The sequence below is a fragment of the Bubalus bubalis genome, chromosome 18 (genome assembly GCF_019923935.1).
Source record: "Bubalus bubalis isolate 160015118507 breed Murrah chromosome 18, NDDB_SH_1, whole genome shotgun sequence".
In the NCBI taxonomy this organism is placed as follows: Eukaryota; Metazoa; Chordata; class Mammalia; order Artiodactyla; family Bovidae; genus Bubalus; species Bubalus bubalis.
This window is the reverse complement of record NC_059174.1, coordinates 53,204,640-53,227,311: the sequence shown is the minus strand read 5'-3', so window position 1 is coordinate 53,227,311 and position 22,672 is coordinate 53,204,640. Positions and strand designations below refer to the sequence as shown.

Here is a 22,672-nt window from a genome sequence, read left to right as displayed (position 1 = left end):
CACAAGACCTTTCAGGCCTCAACCTCTTTACTCATTGGGCTCACCCTTCCTGTAAGAGTGTTTCCCTTCTCCATTCATCAAGAGCACCCTTGCCTTTCAAGGTCCCACTGAGGCTCCTCCTCATCCTTGAAGACATCATCACTCCTCTCAGAGGCTCTAGGCACTTCCGGGGCTCTATGGTGGCCCTTGCTGTAGCCTGTAGCACAGACATCTGTTCATTTATTCAGCAGGCTTTGATTGAGGGCTTACTGCATGTCAGGTTTTGTCCCTGTGATGTTGGGGACACAGTGATGACAGATAGCCTTGGCCCTGCTCTCCTGGAGCTCACCGTTCAGAGTGGACAGGGCTGGGGGATTGGGACCAGGGAAAGTGGAGTCGAGGGAGAAGATCAGGGAGGGCTGCATGGAGGAGGAGATGGCTTAGCCAGGATGGATCTGAGGATTGTAAGAAAGTGAGCCAAGTAAAGAGGAGAGCTTCTGTTCTGCTCAGGGTTCTACCTCTGGTTTCTAATGCTTCCTTTCTTTCATCTCTCATTCATTCATCAATTCAACGTGCATTCCCTTGAGCCTGCCCTAGGCTCAAGGCGGCTCTGTGCCTTTAGGGAGATAGCAGTGACTGACATTGCCTTGGGCTTACCTTGCTCACAATCCAGTGGGAGTGACAATTTTCCTTCCCCGCTGCAGCATGTGGGATCTTAGTTCCCTGACCAGGGATCGAACCTGTACCCCATGCCAGTGGAAGTGCAGAGTTCTAACCACTGGATCACCAGGCAGTTCTCAGGGGGTGACAATTTAATAATCACAGAAATATGTATTATAATAAGCAGTAAAAAGACAAACTTACAAGCTGTGAAATGTACCGAGATCACAGGGCAAGGGAGGTGCCAGCTCTGGTCTGGAGTTGGGGTCAAGAAGTGAGAGAGTAGGAGCAAGTATGCCTCCTTCAAGGAGACTTTGTGCACTTTTAACTTCATTTCTTTATTCATTTCTGATTTTGGAGCACAGATGGGACTTAAGCATTCACGCTCATATACACCCTGGCGGGTCCTCGGGAGTTGCCGCTTTCTGGTCCCTCTGTAGTCACTGCCCCACCTGCTGGCCGCAGTGGGAATGACACTGAGAAGTGGTCCCACAGCCACTCCCTCCCGCAAGTGAGGGGAGCCTGGGGTTTCTCTCCTGTGGGCCCCGGTTGGGGCACCTCCACGTGTGTCCCCCTGCCTCGTCACTTTCTCAGTGACAGGCTTTGAGCTGGCCCAGCGGATCCATGAGCCTGAGTTGGAAATGACTTCCACAACCAGAATCAGCTGATGCGTGCTCCTCCACGTTTGCCATGTCCATTAGCAGTGCAGAGTGCCATCTCTGTGCCTGTGGTTAATAAAGAATGGGAAGGGGAAGTCATGCCTTTTTAATAATGCAGGTTGTATGGGAGTAAAAGTCTTTCAAAAACTAGGGCCCAAGGGGGGAAATAATTGACAGGCAGTAGAGAAGTGCAGGCAATGCGCTGCGGTGGTTAAAAGCGTGGGCGTTTGGGATGTGAATAACCTGGGGTTCAAGTCCCAGTGCAACCACTTCCAAGAAGAGTGCTGCGAGAGGCTTTACTGCCCAGGCCTCTGTTCCTTTCCTGTAAGCTTTTTTTTTTTTTAAATATGTATATTTTTGGACACGCTATGTGACATGCGTTTCCTGACCGGGGATCAAACCTGGGTGGGCCCCTCCCCACCTCCCCCCCACCCCTGCAGTAGAGGCTCAGAGTCTCAACCACTGGACTGCCAGGGAAGTCCCTCCTGTCAGCTCTTGATAACTTGTGCTCATATGCTCACTGGGGAGGATACATGTCATAAATGGGAAAGAAAAAATGGGAAAAAATTTTTATTAGGACTCAACCTGGCCTGAGTGAGACATAAATGAGATGATGTCTAGAAAGTGGCACTCCCCTCTGAGATGGGTGTTTTTATGTTCCTCCTTTGAGAGATGACTGTTTCCCATTTTGCAGATGGGTAAACTGAGGCACAGAGAAGTGAAGTCACTGCTCCAAGGTTATGAAGCAGGCAGCATCAGAAGACCTGAGGCTTAGTGAGTATAGACACTTAAGTGAGTGGTCACATTGTGCTGGAGCCCAATTCTATGTCACCAAGACCTGTCTTCTTCTGAACTATAAGACCAGAGTTTTCCACAGGTATCCTGGCTGCTAAGAAGGCAGCCCTCATCCCAGATTCCAGTTTTGACCCTAGCCTCAGCCTAGCCTTCCCCTTACCTCTGGCCTGTTAGTCGCTCAGTCGTGTCTGACCCTTTGCCGCCCCATGGACGGTAGCCCACCCAGCTTCTCTGTCCATGGAATTCTCCAGTCAAGAATACTGGAGTGGGCTGCCATTTCCTTTTCCAGGGGATCTTCCTGACCCAGGGATCGAACCTGAGTCTCCTGCATTGAAAACAGATTCTTTACCATTTGAGCCACCAGGGGAAGCCCTCTGGCCTACCTGAAGTCATTGTTTAAGAGATTGAGTATGTTTGGCTTTGCAGGGCCTTTGTTGCTGAGATTGGAGGCTGCTCTCTAGGTGAGGTGCTTGGGGTCTCAATGCAGTGGCTTTTCTTGTGGAGCACAGGCTCAGTAGTTGTGGTGCGTGAGCTTAGTTACCCTGGGGGCAAGTGGGATCTTCCCCATCAGGATCCAACACTGGCAAACTCTTAATCACTGGACTACCAGGGAAACCACAATCCTCCCCCCACCCTTTTATTTTAAAATGACCATTTACTCTGAAGTCACAGGAAAGCCCCTGAGTTTGGGCCTCACCAGGCTTCTCCATCCCCCCAAGGCCAGGCAAAGGTGAATAGTTGGCTTTTTACTGCACTGAGCTGTTTCTGCTCACCTCCTGCCTGGTCCTCGTGGTCAGAGACAGCTGCTCAGATGTTAGACCGTGTCTATTGACCGTTCACTCCTGCCCAAGAGGGAATCAGATGGGTTTTGTAGCTGGGGACTGGGCCTCCCCACCTAAGATTTTTTTTGATATAGACAATTTTAAAAAGTCTTTGACTTTGTTACAATATTATTTATTGAAGGATAATTGCTTTACAGAATTTTGTTTTCTGTTGAACCTCAACAGGAGCTTGTTTTTGTTGTTTTGGTTTTTTGGCACTATGTGGGATCTTAAGTGAAGTCGCTCAGTCGTGTCCGACTCTTTGTGACCCCATGGACTGTGTAGCCTACCAGGCTCCTCTGTCCATGGAATTTTCCAGGCAATAGTACTGGAGTGGATTGCCATTTCCTTCTCCAGCGGATCTTCCCAACCCAGGGATCGAACCCGGGTCTCCTGCGTTGTAGACAGACGTTTTACTGTCAGAGCCACCAGGGAAGTCACATGTGGGATCTTAGCTCTCCCTGAATTGGAAGACAAGGCCTCAACCACTAGACAGCCAGGGAAGTCCCATGCCTTCTTTTCCATAGCTCTGCCTTCCTTGGGGAAGTTGAGGAGCTTTCTAGGGTTTACAATAGTTGTTCTGAGCTTTAGTCCTTTGTCTCTCGGAACTAACTGAAGCTGTGAGCTCAGGAACACACCTCTATTCTCCCCACTGTGTTCAGTTCAGTTCAAACTCAGCACTTAACCTGCCAATGGGCAGTGGTCACCTCTTAGCCAGAGGGCCCTGTCAAGAATCCCCGACCTGGCCTGGGCACCCTGTCTGACCTGGCCTTCCTCTTCCTCCTCCTGCACAGCAGGTGACCACCCTTTCAGCTTGCCACTGGTCTGCCCCTAAACGAGGACGCTCCTGTGACGCGATGGACCTGCCTCAGGCCTTCTCAGGCCTCACTGTGCGGTCCTGTGTGTGACTGACAGGTGGCCCTACTAAGGTGGGCTTGGTCTTGCACACCCGTGTAGGCGCCGAGCACTCAAAGCTGACAGGCTGGGACTTCCCTTGTGGCTAAGACTCCACACTCCATGTGAGGGGCCCAGGTTTGATTCTTGGTCAGGGAGCCAGATCCCACAGCAGACAGACTCTTTTTGGGCAGGGCTTCAGGCCTGTGCAGGGAGCAGGCCCAGAAACCAAGAGGGGAGGAGCAGTCAGGTAGTCACTGTATTTTATTGGAAAACATTGATATATATTTTTCTTCACAGCTTGAACACAAATATTGCCCGGTTTGAAAAAAAAAAAAAAAAAGAAAAACCAAAACACTCCAAAAACGTCCACAGCTTCACGCCTACCTGCCCTTACCCTCAGCTCTTGGCTGGGTCTCCCGCTATGCTCCACCCCCCCTTCCCTGGAGGCTGGGTGCCACAGGGTGGACGAGAAGATTCTCAAAGCTGGGCAGGTCCCAGGAAAAGCCACTTGATCGACCTGAGGGGTGGGGTGGGATGGGGGTGGGGGGCAGATGAAATGAACGGAAAAAAAAAAAAAAAATCCAGACGACCGAACTGCCCGTGTTGACTTACTTGTCCCAGAGGCGAAAGTCAGAAGCCAGGCTGCGGATCATGCTCTCCGCTGGGGAGTGTGGGGGCAGGCAGGCGGGCGCACAGACAGCACAGATGGGGCTGGGGAGCCGCCAAGCCACCACGGGAAGCGGGAGGGGCCGGTGGCCCGGCAGGGCTGTTTTATTGCAGGTTATGTTCTCTTGAGCGCTTGGTGGGGCACATCCTCCCAATCCCCGCCCCTCAGCTAGCCCGGCATGGTTTCAGACAAAATTAAGAGTTTTAAGGGGTATAAAGAAAAAAACGGAAGGATGAGTAGCATGTGACAAAGCGGCCAACTCCACATGCGTTCCCTCGAGGGGACCGGGATGCGGGTGGGCGTGGGACGTTAGCACCAGGACAGCTTGAGATCGCTTCGGGAACACGGGATGGGGGCAGCGTGCAGGGGCACCAGGGGAGCTGGCCCCACTCGCCCCGCCTCAGGGAGCCAGTCGGATGCTTCACAAGAGCAGCCAATGGGATCTGAGCGCTGCCCAGCCTGGCCGGCCTCCTCACGTGTTAAGAGCATGCCAGCTGCCAAGCCTCCCTCGCCCTCTGGCCTCCTCCTGGGCCACATCCAGGCAACACCGCAGCTCCGGGCCCTCCCCACCACCCTCAGTCCTTCTGGAACGCCGCACTGGGCACTCCTGCCCCGACAGGCTCTGGGATGGGCACAGGGTATCACAGGCTGGTCGCATGCAACAGCAAAAGGCGTGCCTCTCGCGCCCGGCCCTCCTGAGGGCCTCAGCCCCTCCCCAGCAGGTCCCAGGACAGCGCCGGCGGCCACCCCGGCACCCCAAAATAAGATGACAAACGAACAGAAACAAACCAAAACGGACGAGAGCCACCCGGGCTGGAGGAGGAGGGCAGAGGCCCCCTGGAGGGGACGGGGGGGGCTCATCTTATGAATGCATCAGGCCTTGGAAGATGTGAATGGAAGGCGGGAGGGCCGAAGGAAGAGATGGCGGGGGCCTGCAAGGAGACTCGGGAGGAAGAGAAAGAGCAATCATGCAGCTTGGGACAAATCTTTTGTTGCTTTATCAGATTCTCAGTCCATCAACTGGTGTTTGCTAAAACCGGGATAGGCAGGGAGTGTTGAAGAGAGTGCGCGCGGGGAGAGAGATCGAGAGAACGGGAATCGCCAGCTGCCCGGGGGCCTTCACTTTGCAGTCATCATCTGTACAAACTCTGTGGAGAGAAAGACAGGAGGTCAGCAGAGGGCAGGCTCCCCCAGCCCCCGCGGGCACACGGACGGGGCGGCAGCTCACCTTCATAATTGACCTGGCCGTCCCCGTCAATGTCGGCCTCCCTGATCATCTCGTCCACCTCCTCATCGGTCAGCTTCTCACCCAGGTTCGTCATGACATGGCGCAGCTCTGCGGCGCTGATGTACCCGTTGCCGTCCTGCATGTTGGGGGACAGACGAAGGCTCTGAGCGTGAGGCGTTCATCTGCCCAGCGTTTTCTTGGGGGGCAGTGGGAGAGAGACCCCAGCACATCTGTCCTGGGTGTCAGGGGACAGACAAAGGCTCCAAGCCTGAGGCATCTGTTCACCCGGCTCTCTCCTGGGGGGCAGTGGGAGAGAGACCCCAGCATGGGGCCTGTCAGTCACCTCCCTTGGCACAGGCAGGGGCTTCCTGTGGTGGCAGAGCAAGCTGGCAATGGGGTTGGCACTGGAACCTGGCCGCCCCAAGTGGTGACTCCGGTTAGGCGGGGTGTCCCGCGAGCCCTCCTGTCCTGCTTCTCTGCCAGAGTGCCAGAGGCCCTGGGGAAAGCCTGCTCACCTTGTCAAAGACACGGAAGGCCTCTCGGATCTCCTCCTCGCTGTCCGTGTCCTTCATCTTTCTGGCCATCATGGTCAGGAACTCGGGGAAGTCAATGGTCCCGTTCCCTGCGAGGTGGGGGAGGGAGGGAGATGCTCTGGGCCTGGGCCGGAGGAGACGACCCCAGGGCCCTAGCCATCCACCCTGGAGGGCGGCTCCCTGGGGGCACTGGGAGGCGGCTGCCCTCCAGCCCTGGGTGCAGGCTCACCATCTGCGTCCACCTCGTTGATCATGTCCTGCAGCTCGGCTTCAGTGGGGTTCTGCCCCAGAGACCTCATCACTGTCCCCAGCTCCTTGGTGGTGATGGTGCCGTCCCCGTCTTTGTCGAAGAGGGAGAAGGCCTCCTTGAACTCTGCGGCGGGAGGACAGCGAACCCGAGGTGAGGGCATGGGGAGGCCTGAGTCAGGCCTGCCTCAAGAAACAGGAGGCCCAGTGCCAGCCCCAGCCTCTCGCCTCTGTACCGCGAACAGGCCCCTTCTTTCTTTCCAGCACCCCTCACGGAGCACCTGCTCAGTGACGGGGAAAACTGCCTGCTCTGCCCAGCTCAGAGGACACGGGGGCAAAACGGGCTGACGGTGGCCTTAGAGCCTCTACATTTCTTTTTGGTCCCTGGCTTCAGTCTCTCCCTCGAGTGATGAAACGGACCAGTGTCCTGGAAGGGAGGAGAGCCAAGAAAGCCTCGTCTGAAGTGTGCCAGCCAAGGTCAGCGGGCCAGGAGAGGAAGGGCAGGAGAGACTGCAGGACGGCGCTGGGCGCCACGGCATCCCGCCTGATGGGGACTACCAGCCCGGCTCTCAGCTTCCAGAGGAGCCGCGTGGGGCGGAGTGTGGGGGCGGCCGGCAGCAGAGCACGGCTGATGGACTGTGTTGGGTAGGCGGGGTAGGGGGTGTGGAAGGAGAGGGGACGGCTGCCAAGCCAGGCGGCCGAGGAGCTGGGGGTGCTGAGTGGGAAGGCCGCAGCTGGGCCCGCATCAGGAGCGGGAGAAGCACGTGGCTCCTGCCCTCCCACTGGGCCCATTTTGGCACCTGGTGCTCCTGCCCCCAAACCCTCAGGGAACAGATGCCTGGCAGCCTATTCCCAGAGGGTGTGGGCTGGGGTGAGGCGGCGGACAGTTCGCTAATGGGGATGGGGGTGGGGGGTGGCATGGAGCGTGTGTTGGTGTCAAGTGAGGGCAGAGCTGGGGCTGTGCATGGCCGGCACGGGAGCCACACGTAGAACCGAGAGGCTTTGCCCCCGCCTGAGCCTCTGGGCCCTGGAGACCCCGAGTCTCCTGGGGGATGCTGGCGCCTCCCTGTGCCCAGGCCTTGTTGTTCTCAGGGGTCATGCAGGCACCCTGCGCTCAGGATCTCTGAACAACAACGCAGTTCTCTGGTTTTCCTTGGTGGGTCTCCGTAGCCACCCACCTGGGGCCAAAGTTCAGAAGCCGAAAATGTCGGTGGAGAGGGGAAGGGAGGGGAAGAAAGAAGAGAAGGCAAGTCCACTCCTGTCTCCCGGACTTCAGAAGCTGGGCTTTCTATGCTTGTCACATGCAGCCTGTTGACCCTGACAGTAAAGCCAGGGTCCAGGGGCTACTTTGTGCTGGCCCATGGCTGCGGGACTTAACTGGGAGCTGGTCCCTGTCCTCTAGAGTAGCTCACAGTCTGGGGGGGCGGGGGAGACAGGACACAGAAACCTTCTCAGCACACAGGCTTGCTGTAGCTGTGGCTTACTGGGCTTTAGGGGAGTCTACAAAAATGAATGACACAGGACTCAAGGACTTCTGCAAGCTTACTGGAAGATATGTGATGGTTCCCTTGTTCATTTAGTTATTCAGTCAACAAAAATGTATGCAGCAACCATTATGCTGTAGGCACCAAGCGCACAGCAGGGACCAACACACAGAAAAGCCCCCAGTAAGGGACTCGTCTAGTGACAGGTAGGTGCAGCTAGCAGACATCAGAGATTAATTTCAGATGGTGAGAAAGGCTATTAAGGAAACAGAGAGTAGTGGAAGGCTGTTTATTTGAGATGGGACCAGGGAACGCCTTTCCAAGATGACATTTGAATCAAGACCCAAAGGAGGAGAAGGAGCTGCCTGGTGCAAAGAGCTGGGGGAAGGCACTTCCGGCCCAGGAATCGAGTGCAAGCATGCGCAAAGGGCAATGCAGAGGTGGGTGTGATGAGCCCTCTCCTGGGTGGCTCCTGAAGTGGGCCAGGAGCCCCGCAGGGGAGTTCACCTTCTGAGCCTAACTGGCAAGAGCCAGGACAGACGGCCAAGCTCACCCTGCAGCCACCGATTAAGAAGCCCGGTGACCCCTGGCAGGGAGGGGAGCACAGCCCTGCCACCTGATGAGGGCCTGGCTCAGGACTGTGGGGTCTGGTGTCACTGGTACGCTCTCATACACGTGAGCTTCTCTGTCAGATGCCCCTCCTGGCTGCAGTAAGACTCAGCTGGGGGTGCAGAGGCATTCATGCGGCAGGGTGAGGGCAGGAAGGGGGAATGGGGGAGGGAAGGAGGGAAGCAAGCTCACCTGCGATCTGCTCCTCGGTCAGCTGGTCAGCCTGGAAAAGCAGGAAGGAGAAAGTTAGTCACAGGTTGGCACATCTTTCCTTGCTCAGCCCGGCCCCCGCTGGTGCGGCCAGCTCCACATGGCAGTCCATGTACCTGGGCAAGGGCGGTCATGCCAGAGCCAGGACTGGGATCAAGTCTGGTGATCCGGGAGGCTGGAGACCCAGGACCCGATGACACCCCCGACCCCAGGGTCTCCAATCGGAGCCAGGGCTCTGGAGCCAGCCCCAGCCCAGCTGCACTGCACTGGTTCACGTCTCGGCATCATCACAGCCGCTGGGCGCCCCAGGGGCTGAGTGAAGGGAGCAGTTGCCCTGGAAGCCTGATCAAGCAGCTCTTCTAGAAGGCTCCAAACTGAAGCAGGCCAGGCCCAGGGTAGGCAGCCGGCTCTTTCCTAGTTTCTATGTCACCAATGTGGAAGCACCAGGTCCAAGCACTGCGGATCCAACTGGCAACAGTTCTCCCAACTGGTGTCTGTGGAGTGCCTGAAGAGCCCTGGGCAGGCAGGGGGCAGACCCCGCTCTCTTCGCCATGGGGCACCATTCACTCCACTGCTCTTTGGGGCAGGAAGGGTGAGTGTTGGGAGGGGACTGCAGCCGGCATGACGCTGGTGGCAGAGGCTGGAGGACTCAAGTCCCCTCCCCCTGCTGCGCTGCAGTTTTTAACCCTTGCTGGCCCTGGCCACTCTAGGGACTGGCCAGTAGGGTTGGGCAGCCCTTGCTGCATGCTGGGCTTGGGGGCGGGGCAGAGGAGAAGCAGAGGCCAGCCTGTCCTGAACCAGCCCAGCAAAGGGATCCTCTGGGGGAGGAGCCACGCGGGGATGGGGGAGCTGAATCCCAACGTTTAGCTTTAGGCAGTAAAAGAGGAATTTTCCTTGGGGTCCGTGAATGCTGCCAGAAGGCATGGCTCGCCCTTGGACCACTGCCCCCTTCCTCATTTCCTCTTACAACTAGGGGAAGGGGCTCCACATCTACAGCAGGCTTCCAGCTCTGAGTCTGAGAGCCCCTCAAACTAAGGCGTGCCACTGTGTGCACTAGTGTTATTCTACACAGAGGTTCTAGAACTTCCTTGGGAATCTAGCAAGAGCCCCCCGCCCCCCTTCTGCCCCATCCCAAATGTGAAGACCAATCACATTAGAACAAGTCTGACATGTCCTTTTTCTTTTTTTCTTTTACACATAAAGGAAGAAGGACTTGAGGTTAAGCCCCAAATGGGTAGAACAGGACGGGAAATCAAGGTGATGATTACAGAAGGGAAATGGCTAAGGGAGGGGGAAGCAGGAAGGTAGAGAAGGAAACACACCACACATGTACATTCTGGAAAAGTCCGAAGTCTAAAGGGAAGGTTAGGAGGCCAAATGGAGATGCTTCTGCCTTGCTTTCAAAAGAGACCCAGGGCTGACATGCTCCTGCATACCAGCCTGGCAGCCCCAGGCCCATGAGCCCTTTGCTCCTCTGCTTCCCTTGGCTTCTATGGGCAAAGAAGCCTGAGCCGATCGCCTAGGTCCTGACACCCGAGGAAGCTGCTGGGGGAAATTGAGAAGACAGGATGGGCTTCTGTTGCCAAGGCCAGGCAGTGCCAGGGGTGCGGAGGAGGGCTGGGAGAGGGCTGCCCTCCCCCAGCTTTCATCCTTTCCCCTGGCCTACGTGGTAAGGGCTACCCAACCAGGGCCCTTCGCACCCCTGCCACATCACCCTGGGCAGCACCTGCAGGGGCTGGGGGCAAGGAGGCTGGGGCAGGTCGTGGAATGCCCGAGTGGCGCTGAAGGCTGGTGTCTACCGCTCCCTGCCGCCAGGCTGCAACACGCAGAGGAGGTACTGCCACTGTTCCAGGCTTGCTGCAAATAGGCGTGGCTCTCTGCCTATAGGGCCGTCACACTCCCTCCCTCTCTTAGGAGACCCTCTCCCCTGCTGGGGAAGGAAAGGGCCCAGCTCCCAGCTAGAGATCTCAAAGCAAGGCTGCTGCCCAGAAAACTGATCACTGCCGGGGATCCCTTCCTTCTCAGGGCTTTTTCCCTTTCCAGATCTGCAGATTTTCAGCTTTCACCAAAAACTACCTGCAAAATAACCCAGCTGGTCCCCTGCTTCCCCATCCCTTTAGGCTCCAGCAAGAGGCTGGACAAGAAAAAAAAAAAAATCCTGGGGTGGGGGAGGGAAGAGGTATTATTTCTCTGCCTTGCCCCAGCTCCCAGCCAGTGCCAGAGAGCAGTGTTAGATGAGATCAGAAACCAAGGCCAGGGCCCCTCACCAGGGCCAAGGAGGAGCCACAGGGCTCAGGCCAAAGTCCAAAGCCAGTTAACAGTGACTTGTCCCACCCATACTTTGATGATTACAAAGGGAAAGAGAAACTAGTGGGGCCAAAGCTCAGGTCTTATTTGGCAGGTGGGGGCCTCCTGGCGCCTGTCAATGATTTGGTGCCCCTTTAGCAAGGCTCTGCTGGGGGAAAATGGGGTAGCGGCGAGAGGAGCCATCAGGCCTGTGTCAGCAAGTATGAGATCTGATACACAGCAGTGGCTGCCTGTTCTCCCCAGCCTTGCCAGGGAGGATGGCTGCACACGGTTCCGAGGCTGAGCCTGGGGGGGCTGGGGGACTGTGGGTGGCAGGGACCAGGAAAGAACTAGTCTGCTGGTTTTCTCTCAAAGCCCAAGCTGTGGGAATTAACAGAAGCACTCAGGGAGGGCTCCAAAAGGAACAAGTGGCCCTGGGGTGGATGAAGGGGTCCCTGTGGAGGTCCTCTCTGCAGCCCCCACCCCGAGGCCACAGGAACAGGCGTGCGATTGTCACCGACGCCACACTGTACTGCACTGTCATTCGGCACAAGTGAGGAGATGCAGAGCGGTGCGTGGAGCTGGAGACCAAGATAAAACCAGCATTCCTGTTTGGGAAAAACAGCTCTCTGGGTCTGAAAGGGGCAGTGAGCAGGTGAGGTTCAAGGCTTTAAAAGCTGGCTCATTTGATGCATCCCAAACTTTGCTCCTCCCCACCCCCATTTCATGCGGCTTCGGTGCGCAATAGAGGCCCCAACAACTCCGCCCACCTGCTCCCACTGCTGGGTGTCTCCTGCCCAGCCCCATTCTTCCTGGGAAAGGGACCCTTGAGGCACTCCCTCCGGCCTCTGCAGCCCATTCCCCATCCAGACTGAACAGTCTTTGTCCCGGCTTTGCCCTGGAAACTTCCAGGGAGCTACCCACCACATCCACCTCCAACCCTAGGCCCACCTTGGCTGCCATTCATTTTCTTTAACATGTCCCCGGATCGCCTTCCATCTCACCTCCCACTACAGAAGCCGAAGTTCTCTCCCACCCCTCACTTTGAAAACCCACCTCTTCATGAACCCAAATACAACGCCTCCCTTCCCCCAAAAAACCCCCAATCTCCCTTCCTAGTTCAATAGTCTTAACCCAATAGGAACCTCAGAACCTTCTCTGGCTGCCCCTGTCCCCCCACCACTGACAAGCTCGGCACCCCTTTTTGACCCCTTCCCCGACTCCATCCTTTTCAGTCCCTGTAGGCTTCCAGGGCATCTTCAAAAGGCTTCCAGAGCATCTTCTAACCTTGGCTGCCACCCACCCCAGGCTCTTCCTTCCAGAGCATGCACCTCACCCTCCTCCTCCTTCCTCTGCAATGTCGGTCTTTGGAGAACCCCCTTTTCTCCCCTCAAGGGTCTGATCTGCAGAAGCGACCCTCCTCCCTGCCTCCCGGGACGGCTCCCCCTCCACCCAGGCCCAGCTAACCACCACCCCCTCTTAGGGAGTTCCCCAGCAGCCCGGCTTCCCTCCGATCCCCCTTCCTTGCTACCTATTAGGACCCAAAATCCTTTATCAGGCCACAAATCACCTCCTTCCTTAGCCAATGGCTCTTACCTCGGCCCCCTGGAATCCAAACACCCCACCTTAGCGACCAAACGCCCCATCCTGGGTCCAAGAGTCCAGATGCTCCATCTTCGGCTCAAATGCCCCCCTGGAGGGCTCAAGTGCCCTTTCTGGAGTCTAGACACCCCACCTGGTACTAACTGTCGCTTCTGGAAGTCCACAACTCCCTTTGGGGAGCCAAACGCCCCACTGTGGGTTCAAATGCCCCCGATCAAGGGGCAGAGAAGGGTCCAGAGGCGCTCTCCGGGACCCAAACCCTTCCCCCACCCCACTCCATTCTCAGTCCACTCGTGCTCTCAGGGGTCCTGCTCCGCCGTGCCCGCCTCAGTGGTCCCAACCTCGGCGGCCCTCAGTCTCACTCACCATGGCGAAAGCCGGGTGTCCGGAGCGCGGGTATCAAGGTTCCTCCGGCGGCGGCAGCAGCTGCAGCAGCTCGAGCTCCGCCGCGCGTCTGCGCCTCCACACTCACTGCCTGCAGCGCGCGCCGCCGCGCCGCCGCCGCCCGCCCCAACGGTCCCTCAACGGCCGCCGCGCGCGCCCCGCCTCGCCCGGCCCCGCCCCGCCCGGCCCGCGCGCCGCCGCACTGCGGCTCCCACGGATCCCTCCGCGCCACTCTCCAGACTGTCGGGCCCGCGGCTCTCTCACTCCTCACAGAGTTGGGTTTATGGTCGGCCGCGCGCGCGCGCGCACCCGTCGCGGGACTACTTTCCGTCGCCATGCGCCCCGCCCCCTGTGCCCTCTCTACTTTCCTCCTCGGCGGAGGGGCACCGCTCGGCTGGCGCGTGATGCGTCCCTGTGTGACACGCGCCGCTATTGGGTCTGGGCCACGGCGGAAATAAGAGCGCGGTGCCGATTGGTCTGGCCTTCCCTGCAATGCGTCAAACTGGGGCGAGCCACTGTGTGGTGGTGGTGGGCAGCCTGAAATGTGTGATTGTGTGGAGCCGTGAGGCGTAACGAGGCTAAGGGGAAAATTGTGTGACTGTTAGAGAAGCAAATACATCGTCTTCGTGGTCAGGGAGTGGTAAAAAGGATGGCGGAAGGTGCAGAAGTACTTTCTTGGTTCTCCCCTCCGACAGATGGAACATGGTGCAATCCAAAATGCTGGTCTGGAAGCCCCGCCCCCAATTGGGCCCTCGGGGTGGCGGGGTCTTCAAGGTTCAGCTTTTAGCCTGAAAGTTCCGCTCTTCGGCCGTCGGGGCAGGTGTCTGCACCGTGAGACACACTCCACAGGTGTGCGAAGTCCCTGTCCTCGCTTCACGTCGCTTATAATCGGTTCAGGGTGTGTGAAACGGGCTGTTCCAGGACAGCCCTGGGAACAAGGTATTAATTCAGTAATTCATTCAATAAGCCTCAGTGCGGTGCCTGCTGTAATTCAGGGACCTGTGGTTGGCTGGGAGGGGGATACCAAACTTCCCAACCATTGTCTTGCTGTCTTGCAGACCACCTGAGTCTTGCACTCCTTGTTCCAGGGTTCCAACCACAGAAGGAAGAAGAGTGGGAAAGTTAGCTGAGGCTATTTACTGGCGCGCAGAAACGGCAACACCCCGCCCCCTAACTTCTCTTGTTTTGAATTAGGGCTATATTTGCGTCTGTGCCCTGCCCCCTCTCGGTGATTGGCTGACGAGTGTCAAGTGAGTCCAGCTGGACCAATCTTTATGTTACACCTGGAACAGGATGTAGGCTGAGCCAATGAGAGGCCTTCCCTGGGTTTTTGGATCTAGACTTTTGGGGGCAGGAAGTCTTTTCCTTTTGTGTGGTGAGGCTGTGAAGAAATAGATCTGGACCTATCTATACATATTAAAAAGCAGAGATATTACTTTGCCAAAAAAGGTTCGTGTAGTCAAGGCTGTGGTTTTTCCTGTGGTCATGTATGGATGTGAGAGTTGGACTGTGAAGAAGGCTGAGTGCCGAAGAATTGATGCTTTTGAACTGTGGTGTTGGAGAAGACTCTTGAGAGTCCCTTGGACTGCAAGGAGATCCAGCCAGTCCATTCTGAAGGAGATCAGCCCTGGGATTTCTTTGGAGGGAATGACGCTAAAGCTGAAACTCCAGTACTTTGGCCACCTCCTGCAAAGAGTTGACTCACTGGAAAAGACTCTGATGCTGGGAGGGATTGGGGGCAGGAGGAGAAGGGGACGACAGAGGATGAGATGGCCGGATGGCATCATTGACTCGATGGACGTGAGTTTGAGTGGACTCCGGGAGTTGGTGATGGACAGGGAGGCCTGGCGTGCTGTGATTCATGGGGTTGCAAAGAGTAGGACACGACTAAGCGACTGAACTGAACTGATGACCTTTTTCACACCCCAGAGGAGACAATAAAACTGATTCCAGGGAGAAGCGATGAAGAGGTGGAGTGAGAGAGTCCTGTTACCGTTCCCTTCCCTGATTCCAGCTTGAGGCCAGCTGCACACTATCATGCCAGGATTTTGATTATATGAGCTATTAAAAGTGTCCCATTTATCCCAAGCTGGTTTGAATTGAGTTTCTGTCACTTACAACCAAAGAATTGTGATGGATGTGACCCAAGCTAAACTCTGTCTTGGTCATCAGCGTTGGCCCTGAAACAGAGAGGGCTAAGGACCCAGTCATCATTTGCTGAACAAATAAGCAAAGGAAGTCACACACATGCTCTCTCTCCCTGTTTCTCCTCTCCGTGTCTTTGAGTCTCAATTTCTACCAGGAAGACCTTAAGTTCTGAATTACTTAGGCCTACAAAACAATAGATGTACTACTATCAGCACGTTTGAAGACGTACTGTGTTCCAGGCACCATTTCACCTGCTTTGACTGCGTTAGTTCATTTAATTCTTACAACCTCCCTATGAGTTTGTTACTTTCACTTTCCACCTTTTGAAACTGTTTTATTGCCACTGGAATTAGATGAGATCAGAGAGGTATAAAGCCTTGACCAAGAACAGAGAAGTGAAGTAGCTTGCCTATGGTCACACAGTAGGAGGCAGAGTCAGGATTTTAATGCCAGCAGTTTGACTGAAAATCCCACAGTCTTAACCACATTATACTACAGGTGGGAGAGATCTTGTTTTCCATTATCCATTTTCTCTGTTTTCCAGCCTAATAGAATTTTAGCTGGGCACATTGCCATCCTAAGTAAAAACGACATTTCGTAACCGTCCTTGTGGTTATGAGTCCTCATTTGACGGAATTCTGGCCCAAAAGGATGTGAGCAGCAGTAATACGTGAAACTTATGGGTATAACCTTAAAGGGACAGGACATACCTTCCCTTTTCTTCTTGCCTGCTGGTAGAGCGGCCATGAGACCAATGGTGACCATACTCACCTGGGACTTTGATGATTTTCCTGAGGAGAGCCCACTTTTCCTTCCCCAGGGTCAAACTTTTATTTGAGAGGGAAATAAACTTTTATATTGCTTAAGCCACTGGTATTTTGGATCACTTGGTTATAACATATACATGTCCTCTCTTTGGTTACTGCCCTTGTTTTGGTGGAAGCCAACTTGTGCCTAATTTAGTGAGAGGTCATGGGGTTCAGGTGTTAACCAGTCATCATGTCCTACTTCCATACCTCTGATTGCTTCAGAGCCAATTGTTTGACTTTTCATCTCTTTTTTAAATTTTTCTTGTATTTTTTTGCATGTGTGACATAATTTACACTCAATAAAATGCCACAGATCTTAAGTATTCAGTTGAATTGTGTACACCCATGTACCACCACCCAAGACAAGTTATAGAACACTTCCATCACCCCAGAAGTTAGATCCCTGTGGCTCTTTCCAGTTGATTCCTGTTCCCCTCAAGCAACTATTGTTCTGGCTTCTGTCATTGGAGATTAGTTCTGCCTGTTCTAGAATTTTGTAGAAATGGAATCCATATAGCATGCGTTTTTCTGGTCTTGGCTTCCTTCACTCAATGTAATATTTTTAAGCAAAAGTTGCATGGAACATACTTACACTGAAATATATTTTTTGTTGATCTGGAACTCAAATTCAACTGGAGTCCTGTATTTCTAATTGCTAAATCTGATGATCATAATCTCAAGGCACTTTCTTCCCAGTTTGGGAAATGATCTTAAGTGACCTTACGGGGACCAACAGGCTTTGTGGTGTCCTATGCTACAGCCCGGCAAGAATCGTGACAGCAGCTTCAAGTTTTCTGAACTTTTGGAATGATCAATTAACAAAAGCTCAACCCCATTATTGTCAGGGAAATTCAAGTTAAAATCACAATAATATACCAGTCCACATCCTGGCCAACCACCAAGCCATAATGCTATCTGTTGCTGGGCCCACAGCAGCATCTGGTGGCCTTGTTCTTTCTCTGGCCTCATCTCCCGGTGCTCTCACCTTCACGCTCTCTCTCAGCTGCATCAGCCTCTCTGCTGTTGCTGGAACACATGTGGCTGATTCCTGTGTATGAACCTCTGGATTGCTTCCTCTCCTTCAAATGCTCTCCCCACAATAGTTTTGTGGTTCGTCTCCTCCTTAGCTTTGTTCAAGTGACACGTCCTCAGTGATGGCCTCCCTTGATCATCCCATTTAAAATTGTAACCCAACACTCCAGACTCCCTTTCCTATGCCTTATTTTTTCATAGGCATGACCGCCTTCTCAATTATGATATACTTTTCTTATTTATTCTATTTACAGTTTGATTCTTCCACTGGAATACAAGCTCCATGAGGTCTGGTCTTCTTTTTCTTTTTAAATTTTTGTTTATTTATTTACTGTTGCCTGTGCTGGGTCTGCCTCGCTACATGGGCTTTTGTCTAATTGCAGAGAGCAGAGGGCTACTCTCTGGTTGTGGTGCATGGGCTTCTCATGGCAGTGGCTTCTCTTGTCGTGGAGCACGGGCTCTACAGTGCTGCGGGCTTCAGGAGTTGTGCCTTGTCTCATCAGTTGCAGCTCTCAGGCTCTAGATCACAGAATCAGTAGTTGTGGCGCACAGGCTTAGTTATTCTGCAGCATGTGGGATCCTCCTGAGTCAGGGATCAAACCCGCGTCTCCTGCATCTGCAGGCAGATTCTTTACCACCGAACCACCAGGGAAGCTTGGGTCTAGTCTTTCTATTTTGTTCATTGTTGTATCTTCAGTACCAAAAGCAGAGCCAGGAATATAACAAGTGCTCAGTAAATATTAAAAAAAAATAACTAGATAAAAATGGGGAAGTGGAAATTCTCCTGCAGTGCTGCTGGGAGAATATATTGATACAGAGACTCTAGTGAGTGTCCCATTGAGAACAGGCTAGTTATAGTACAGTAACAACTGCAAAAACCTCAATTAACACAGTAAGTTTCTTTCTCACTCACATAAAATCCACCAAGGGTCTTAGTCTCTCCATGGGACAGCTGTCCTCCCTGTGGTCACTCAGTGTCCTGGGCTCTTTTCTGTCTCCTGAAGTCCTCTGTGTTGCTACAGCACGGGAAGGGAGACTGAAGAATGTCCCAGGGAGTTTTCATTGTCTTAGTCGAAGTGACATCTGTCACTTCAGCTCACATTTCATTGTCCAGAACTGGCCACACGGTCCCATGTCACCGCTGGGGGATAGAGAAGTGTATTTTCTTGTGTGCCTCAGAAGAAGACATAGGAAACAGAATGTGGTGACCATATCATGGTCTTGGTCATGGAGAACTAATTGACCACCTCTATAGACAACTTGGACATGTACATTTGCTAAAAATCTAGTAATTCTGCTCTTAAATGTGTCCTTGGTCATTTCAAATTGTTTTTTTTGTTTGTTTATTTTCGGTTTTTCTTTGGCCATGCCCCGTGGCTTGTGGGATCTTAGTTCCCTGATCAGGGATTGAACCCGTGTCCCCTGCAGTGGAGGCATGAAACCCCAATCACTGGACCAGCAGGGAAGTCCCTCAGATTGTTTTGGATGAGCTTCACAATAAGAACCACATTTTACATCATAACCCAGCCATGTTTCATATATATATATATATATATTTTCAGAAACTATATATTTAGTCTGAAACAAAAAATTCAGAAACAAAACTTAGTCTTATTATGGGCAAGGCACTCTTGATGTTTTTGAAACTATTCCATTTCATGTTTCAGAAGTTATGTTCATTGTGACCTACTGATTCTACCAGCCTCATCGTGTGTGTAGGTGTGTGTGAGTGTGTGTGTATGTGTGTTAGCACTTCCTTACTTTCTTGCCTTATAGACTGTTTCAGACTCAAATTGTATAGTTCCTGCTTCAGTTCTAGAATCAATCATTTCTCTAAGGAACCTTGGCCCCTTTTGTTGGAGAATGATGTTAGAAATGAAGATCTGGGCTCTGAGTGTCCTTGTTGCTATTGATGACTGCTTTTTAAAATTCTACCTCTTTGCATTATTATAGTTATTGCTCCAAGTATCCTTAAATTGATCACCTATCTATAATTACTACCATATTAATTTTTATTTAAAAATCTTAATGGTTATCTCACGTGGTCTAGAGGCAGGTGAGACCAGGATTGGTTCAGTGGCTCAATGATGTAACAAAGAGCCCAGACTTTTTTCCCCTTCTGCTCTAGTATCTTCAGTATTTTCTGTCTTCAAGCTCATTGCTTGAAGACAGAAATATGGTGGCAAGATGGCTGCCACGGCTTCAGACCTTACTTCTCAAGGCAGTAACTGAAGTCAGGATGGAATGGAATAAGATTCTTTCATTTCCCTTTATCAGAGAGAATAAACCTTTTCTCAAAACCCCTTCAAGTTTTATTGGCACATAATGGATCACATGATCACTCCTAAGTCAATCGCTAGCAAACAGGAACAAGGTTTAGACCAATCAGGCTTCACCTTTTGGGGCAAGACTCGCTTTCCTTAGTACACTGCCACCTGACGCCTGGGCAATACTGGGGTTGGGTTAGCGAGAGGGACGTGTGGAGGGAAAAAGGTCCACCCCATGGAAATGGTTTGGATTTTTCTTGGGAAATTCCTGGGGTAAAAAAAAGGAGGAGAGTTAAGTTATCTATGATATGGGGAAAGATTCTTAATCCTCTTCTTTGTGTGTGTGTGTGTGATAGTCGCCCTCAGTCGTGTCTGACTCTTTGTGATCCTAAGGACTATAGCTCATCAGGCTCCTCTGTCCATGGGATTCTCCAGGCAAGAATGTTGGAGTGGGTTGTCATCCCTTTTTCCAGGGGAATCTTCCCCACCCAAGGATCAAACCCACATCTCCTGCATTGCAGGCAGATTCTTTACCATCTGAGCCACCAGGGAAGCCCAAGCCCCTTGCTTACTTCTTTCTATTTTGTCTCCAAACTTTTTCTCCCAAAGCAGTTTCCTCAAATTCACCTTCTCCCTCCCGAAGCTGACTCACCCCAGCATTACTGCGTGAGGGCGTCCAGGGCTGGAGGGTTGGCCGTACTGTCATCAACGTGTGGCTTCCATGTCTGCACACAAGCAGCTGTTACAGTCGCTAAGTAGCCTAGTCACTTCAGTCATGTCTGACTCTTTGCAACCCCATGGACTGCAGCCCTCCAGGCTCCTCTGTCTATGAGGAGGCATTCTCCAGTTAAGAATACTGGAGTGGGTTGCCATGCCCTCCTCTGAGGGATCTTCCCGACCCTGGGATCAAAACTGTGACTCTTCTGTTTCCTGCATTGGCAGGCGGGTTCTTTACCGCTAGCGCCACCTGGGAAGCCCTAATTAGCAGGAAGGCAAAAAAAAAACAGGCCAAGAAGAGCATTTAGGGACTTCCCTGGTGGTCCACTGGCTAAGACTCCATGCTCCCCAGTGCACAGGGCCCAAGTTTGATCCCTGGTCAGGGAACTAGATCCCACATGTTGCAACTAAGAATTCAGATGCCACAACTAAAGATCCCACATGCTGCAGTGGAGATCGAAGATCCCACCTGTTGCAACAAAGACCCAGTGCAGCCAAATAAGTAAATAAATAAATATATCTTTAAAAGGAGAGCATTTAGGGTTGTCTCTGAGAAGATCAGTAGTTAGGGTAAATAATTCGAGATGCTGTAACAAACAAACTGCTAAGTCTCAGTGTCTTAACACAAAAATATGTATCTCACTTACACGATGTCTAACACAGCAGTTCCTTTTAGGCAGATGGTCTACAGGGCCCCGGTTCCTTTTCTTTTGTGGTCCTGCTCTCCCCAGTGGGTTTCCCAGGTGGCGCTAGCAGTATAGAACCTGCCTGCCCATGCAGGAGATGTAAGAGATGCAGGTTAGATCCCTGGGTCAGAAAGATTCCCCAGAGGAGGCATGGCAACCCACTCCAGTATTCTTGCCTGGAGAATCTCCATGGACAGAGGAGCCTGGTGGGCTACAGTCCACAGGGTGGCAGAGTTGGACATGACTGAGCGACTGAGCACGCACGCATGCATCCCCTGCACACTCAGCCTTCTCTTCTGGATCCTCTATCCAGCCAGAATTTGGGAAAAGAGAAGGCACAGAACGTCATGTAGTTACTTGTCCTGGAAGCAGCGCATGTATTTTGACCGTGTTTCATTGGCTAGAACCCAGCCCCATGGCCAGCTGTAACTGCAAAAGAGTTACTGGGAAACCTATCTGGCCATTTGCCCAACAAGAGGAAATAAGATTCAATGGACAGTGGACATTTTTTGCCACAGGAGATGACCCAGACGTTCCAAACATCACTTCTGCTTGCATCCTGTTGGTCTAAAATTCTTCATGGCTGCTTCTAGCTATAAGAGAGGCTGATTTTGTAAAACTGATACTTAATAGATTTCTAAAACTATGATCGTCTTAACTTTAAGAATTAATTTTTGGGAAGAATTGGCATGTTCTCTTTTGAAATTTCCTCATTTGACTCCTACTAATGTGGGTTAGGATTATTTCTAGGTATTTTAAAGTATTTTTGCTGACAATGTGAAAGGAGCCCAATTTCCCACAACATTCTCTAGCAGCCCAGGATCTATCGACATGATGAGTTTTTAATAAGTGATCTTGAATCCAGCCTCCTATTGAAAGCATTAGTTGCTCAGTCATATCTGACTCTGCTATCCCGTAGACCATAGCCTGCCAGGCTCCTCTGTCCATGGAATTCTCCAGGCAAGAATACTGCAGTGGATTGCCATTCCCTTCTCCAGAGGATCTTCCAGACCTAGGGATCGAACCCTGGTCTCTCACACTGCAGGTAGCTTCTTTACTGTCTGAGCCACCAGGGAAGCCTCCTATTGAGGTTGATTCTAATACTATACCAGTTTGTTCTCTGGATTATTTCTAGGTTACTACAGATTTACCTTTTTGCTCAGGGCCATTGCTGCTCAAGATATTGTTCTTTCTTTCTTTTTGCTTTTTGGCCCCACTGTGCAGCATGTGGGATCTTAGTTCCCTAACCAGGGACGGAAGCTGCGCCACCTGCATTGGAAGCTCAGAGTCTTGACTGCTGGATCACCAAGCAAGTCCCAAGACATCATTGTCTGTGCCATCATGATGCAACCTTTCTTAAAGGATGCTCTGTTTTTGTCTCCAGGATTTTCTTCCAAGTCACTGTCACCCATGCCCAAGGTTAGATGTGTGCAGAGAGCCAGTGACATCTGCAGGTTGACTGCTGCCTGACTGACATTTGTCGAAGAGGAAGCCTGCATTCAGACACGTTACAATGAGCAACCAAGAATCAGTATTATCCACGGATACATTTATTTATATATTTTCTGGATCATTTGATAATAAGTGGCAGGCCTCATGTCAGATTACCTCTAAATGCTTAAATGTGAATTTCCTAAGAACAAAGACTTTTGCTTATGGGATCACAGTGTGTGTTTGTGTGTGTGTGTGTGTGTTGCTTAGTCGTGTCTGACTCTTTGCAACCCCATAGACTGCAGCCCATCAGGCCCCTCCATCCATGGGATTCTCCGGGTTAAGAACACTGGAGTGGGTTGCCATTTCTTTCTCCAAAAGGAATTATAGAAAGAAAGAAAGTGAAGTCACTCAGTCATGTCCGACGCTTTGCGACCCCATGGATTGTAGCCTACCAGGCTCCTCCATCCATGGAATTTTCCAGGCAAGAGTACTGGAGTGGGTTGCCATTTCCTTCTCCAA

At 52.5% G+C, this 22,672-nt stretch overlaps 1 protein-coding gene across 1 annotated transcript; it reads right to left on the bottom strand.

Annotated features, from left to right (window-relative positions):
* Window positions 1-5,453: 5,453 nt before the first annotated feature.
* On the bottom strand, window positions 5,454-13,185 carry CALM3 (calmodulin 3). The gene is made up of 6 exons (XM_025269361.3): window positions 13,043-13,185; window positions 8,771-8,801; window positions 6,469-6,612; window positions 6,222-6,328; window positions 5,707-5,842; window positions 5,454-5,626 (listed from the first exon to the last, which is right to left on the bottom strand). Exons 1-6 carry the CDS (start codon window positions 13,043-13,045, stop codon window positions 5,598-5,600), a joined length of 450 nt encoding a protein of 149 aa, XP_025125146.1. The 5' UTR covers window positions 13,046-13,185; the 3' UTR covers window positions 5,454-5,597.
* Between the last annotated feature and the right edge of the window lie 9,487 nt (window positions 13,186-22,672).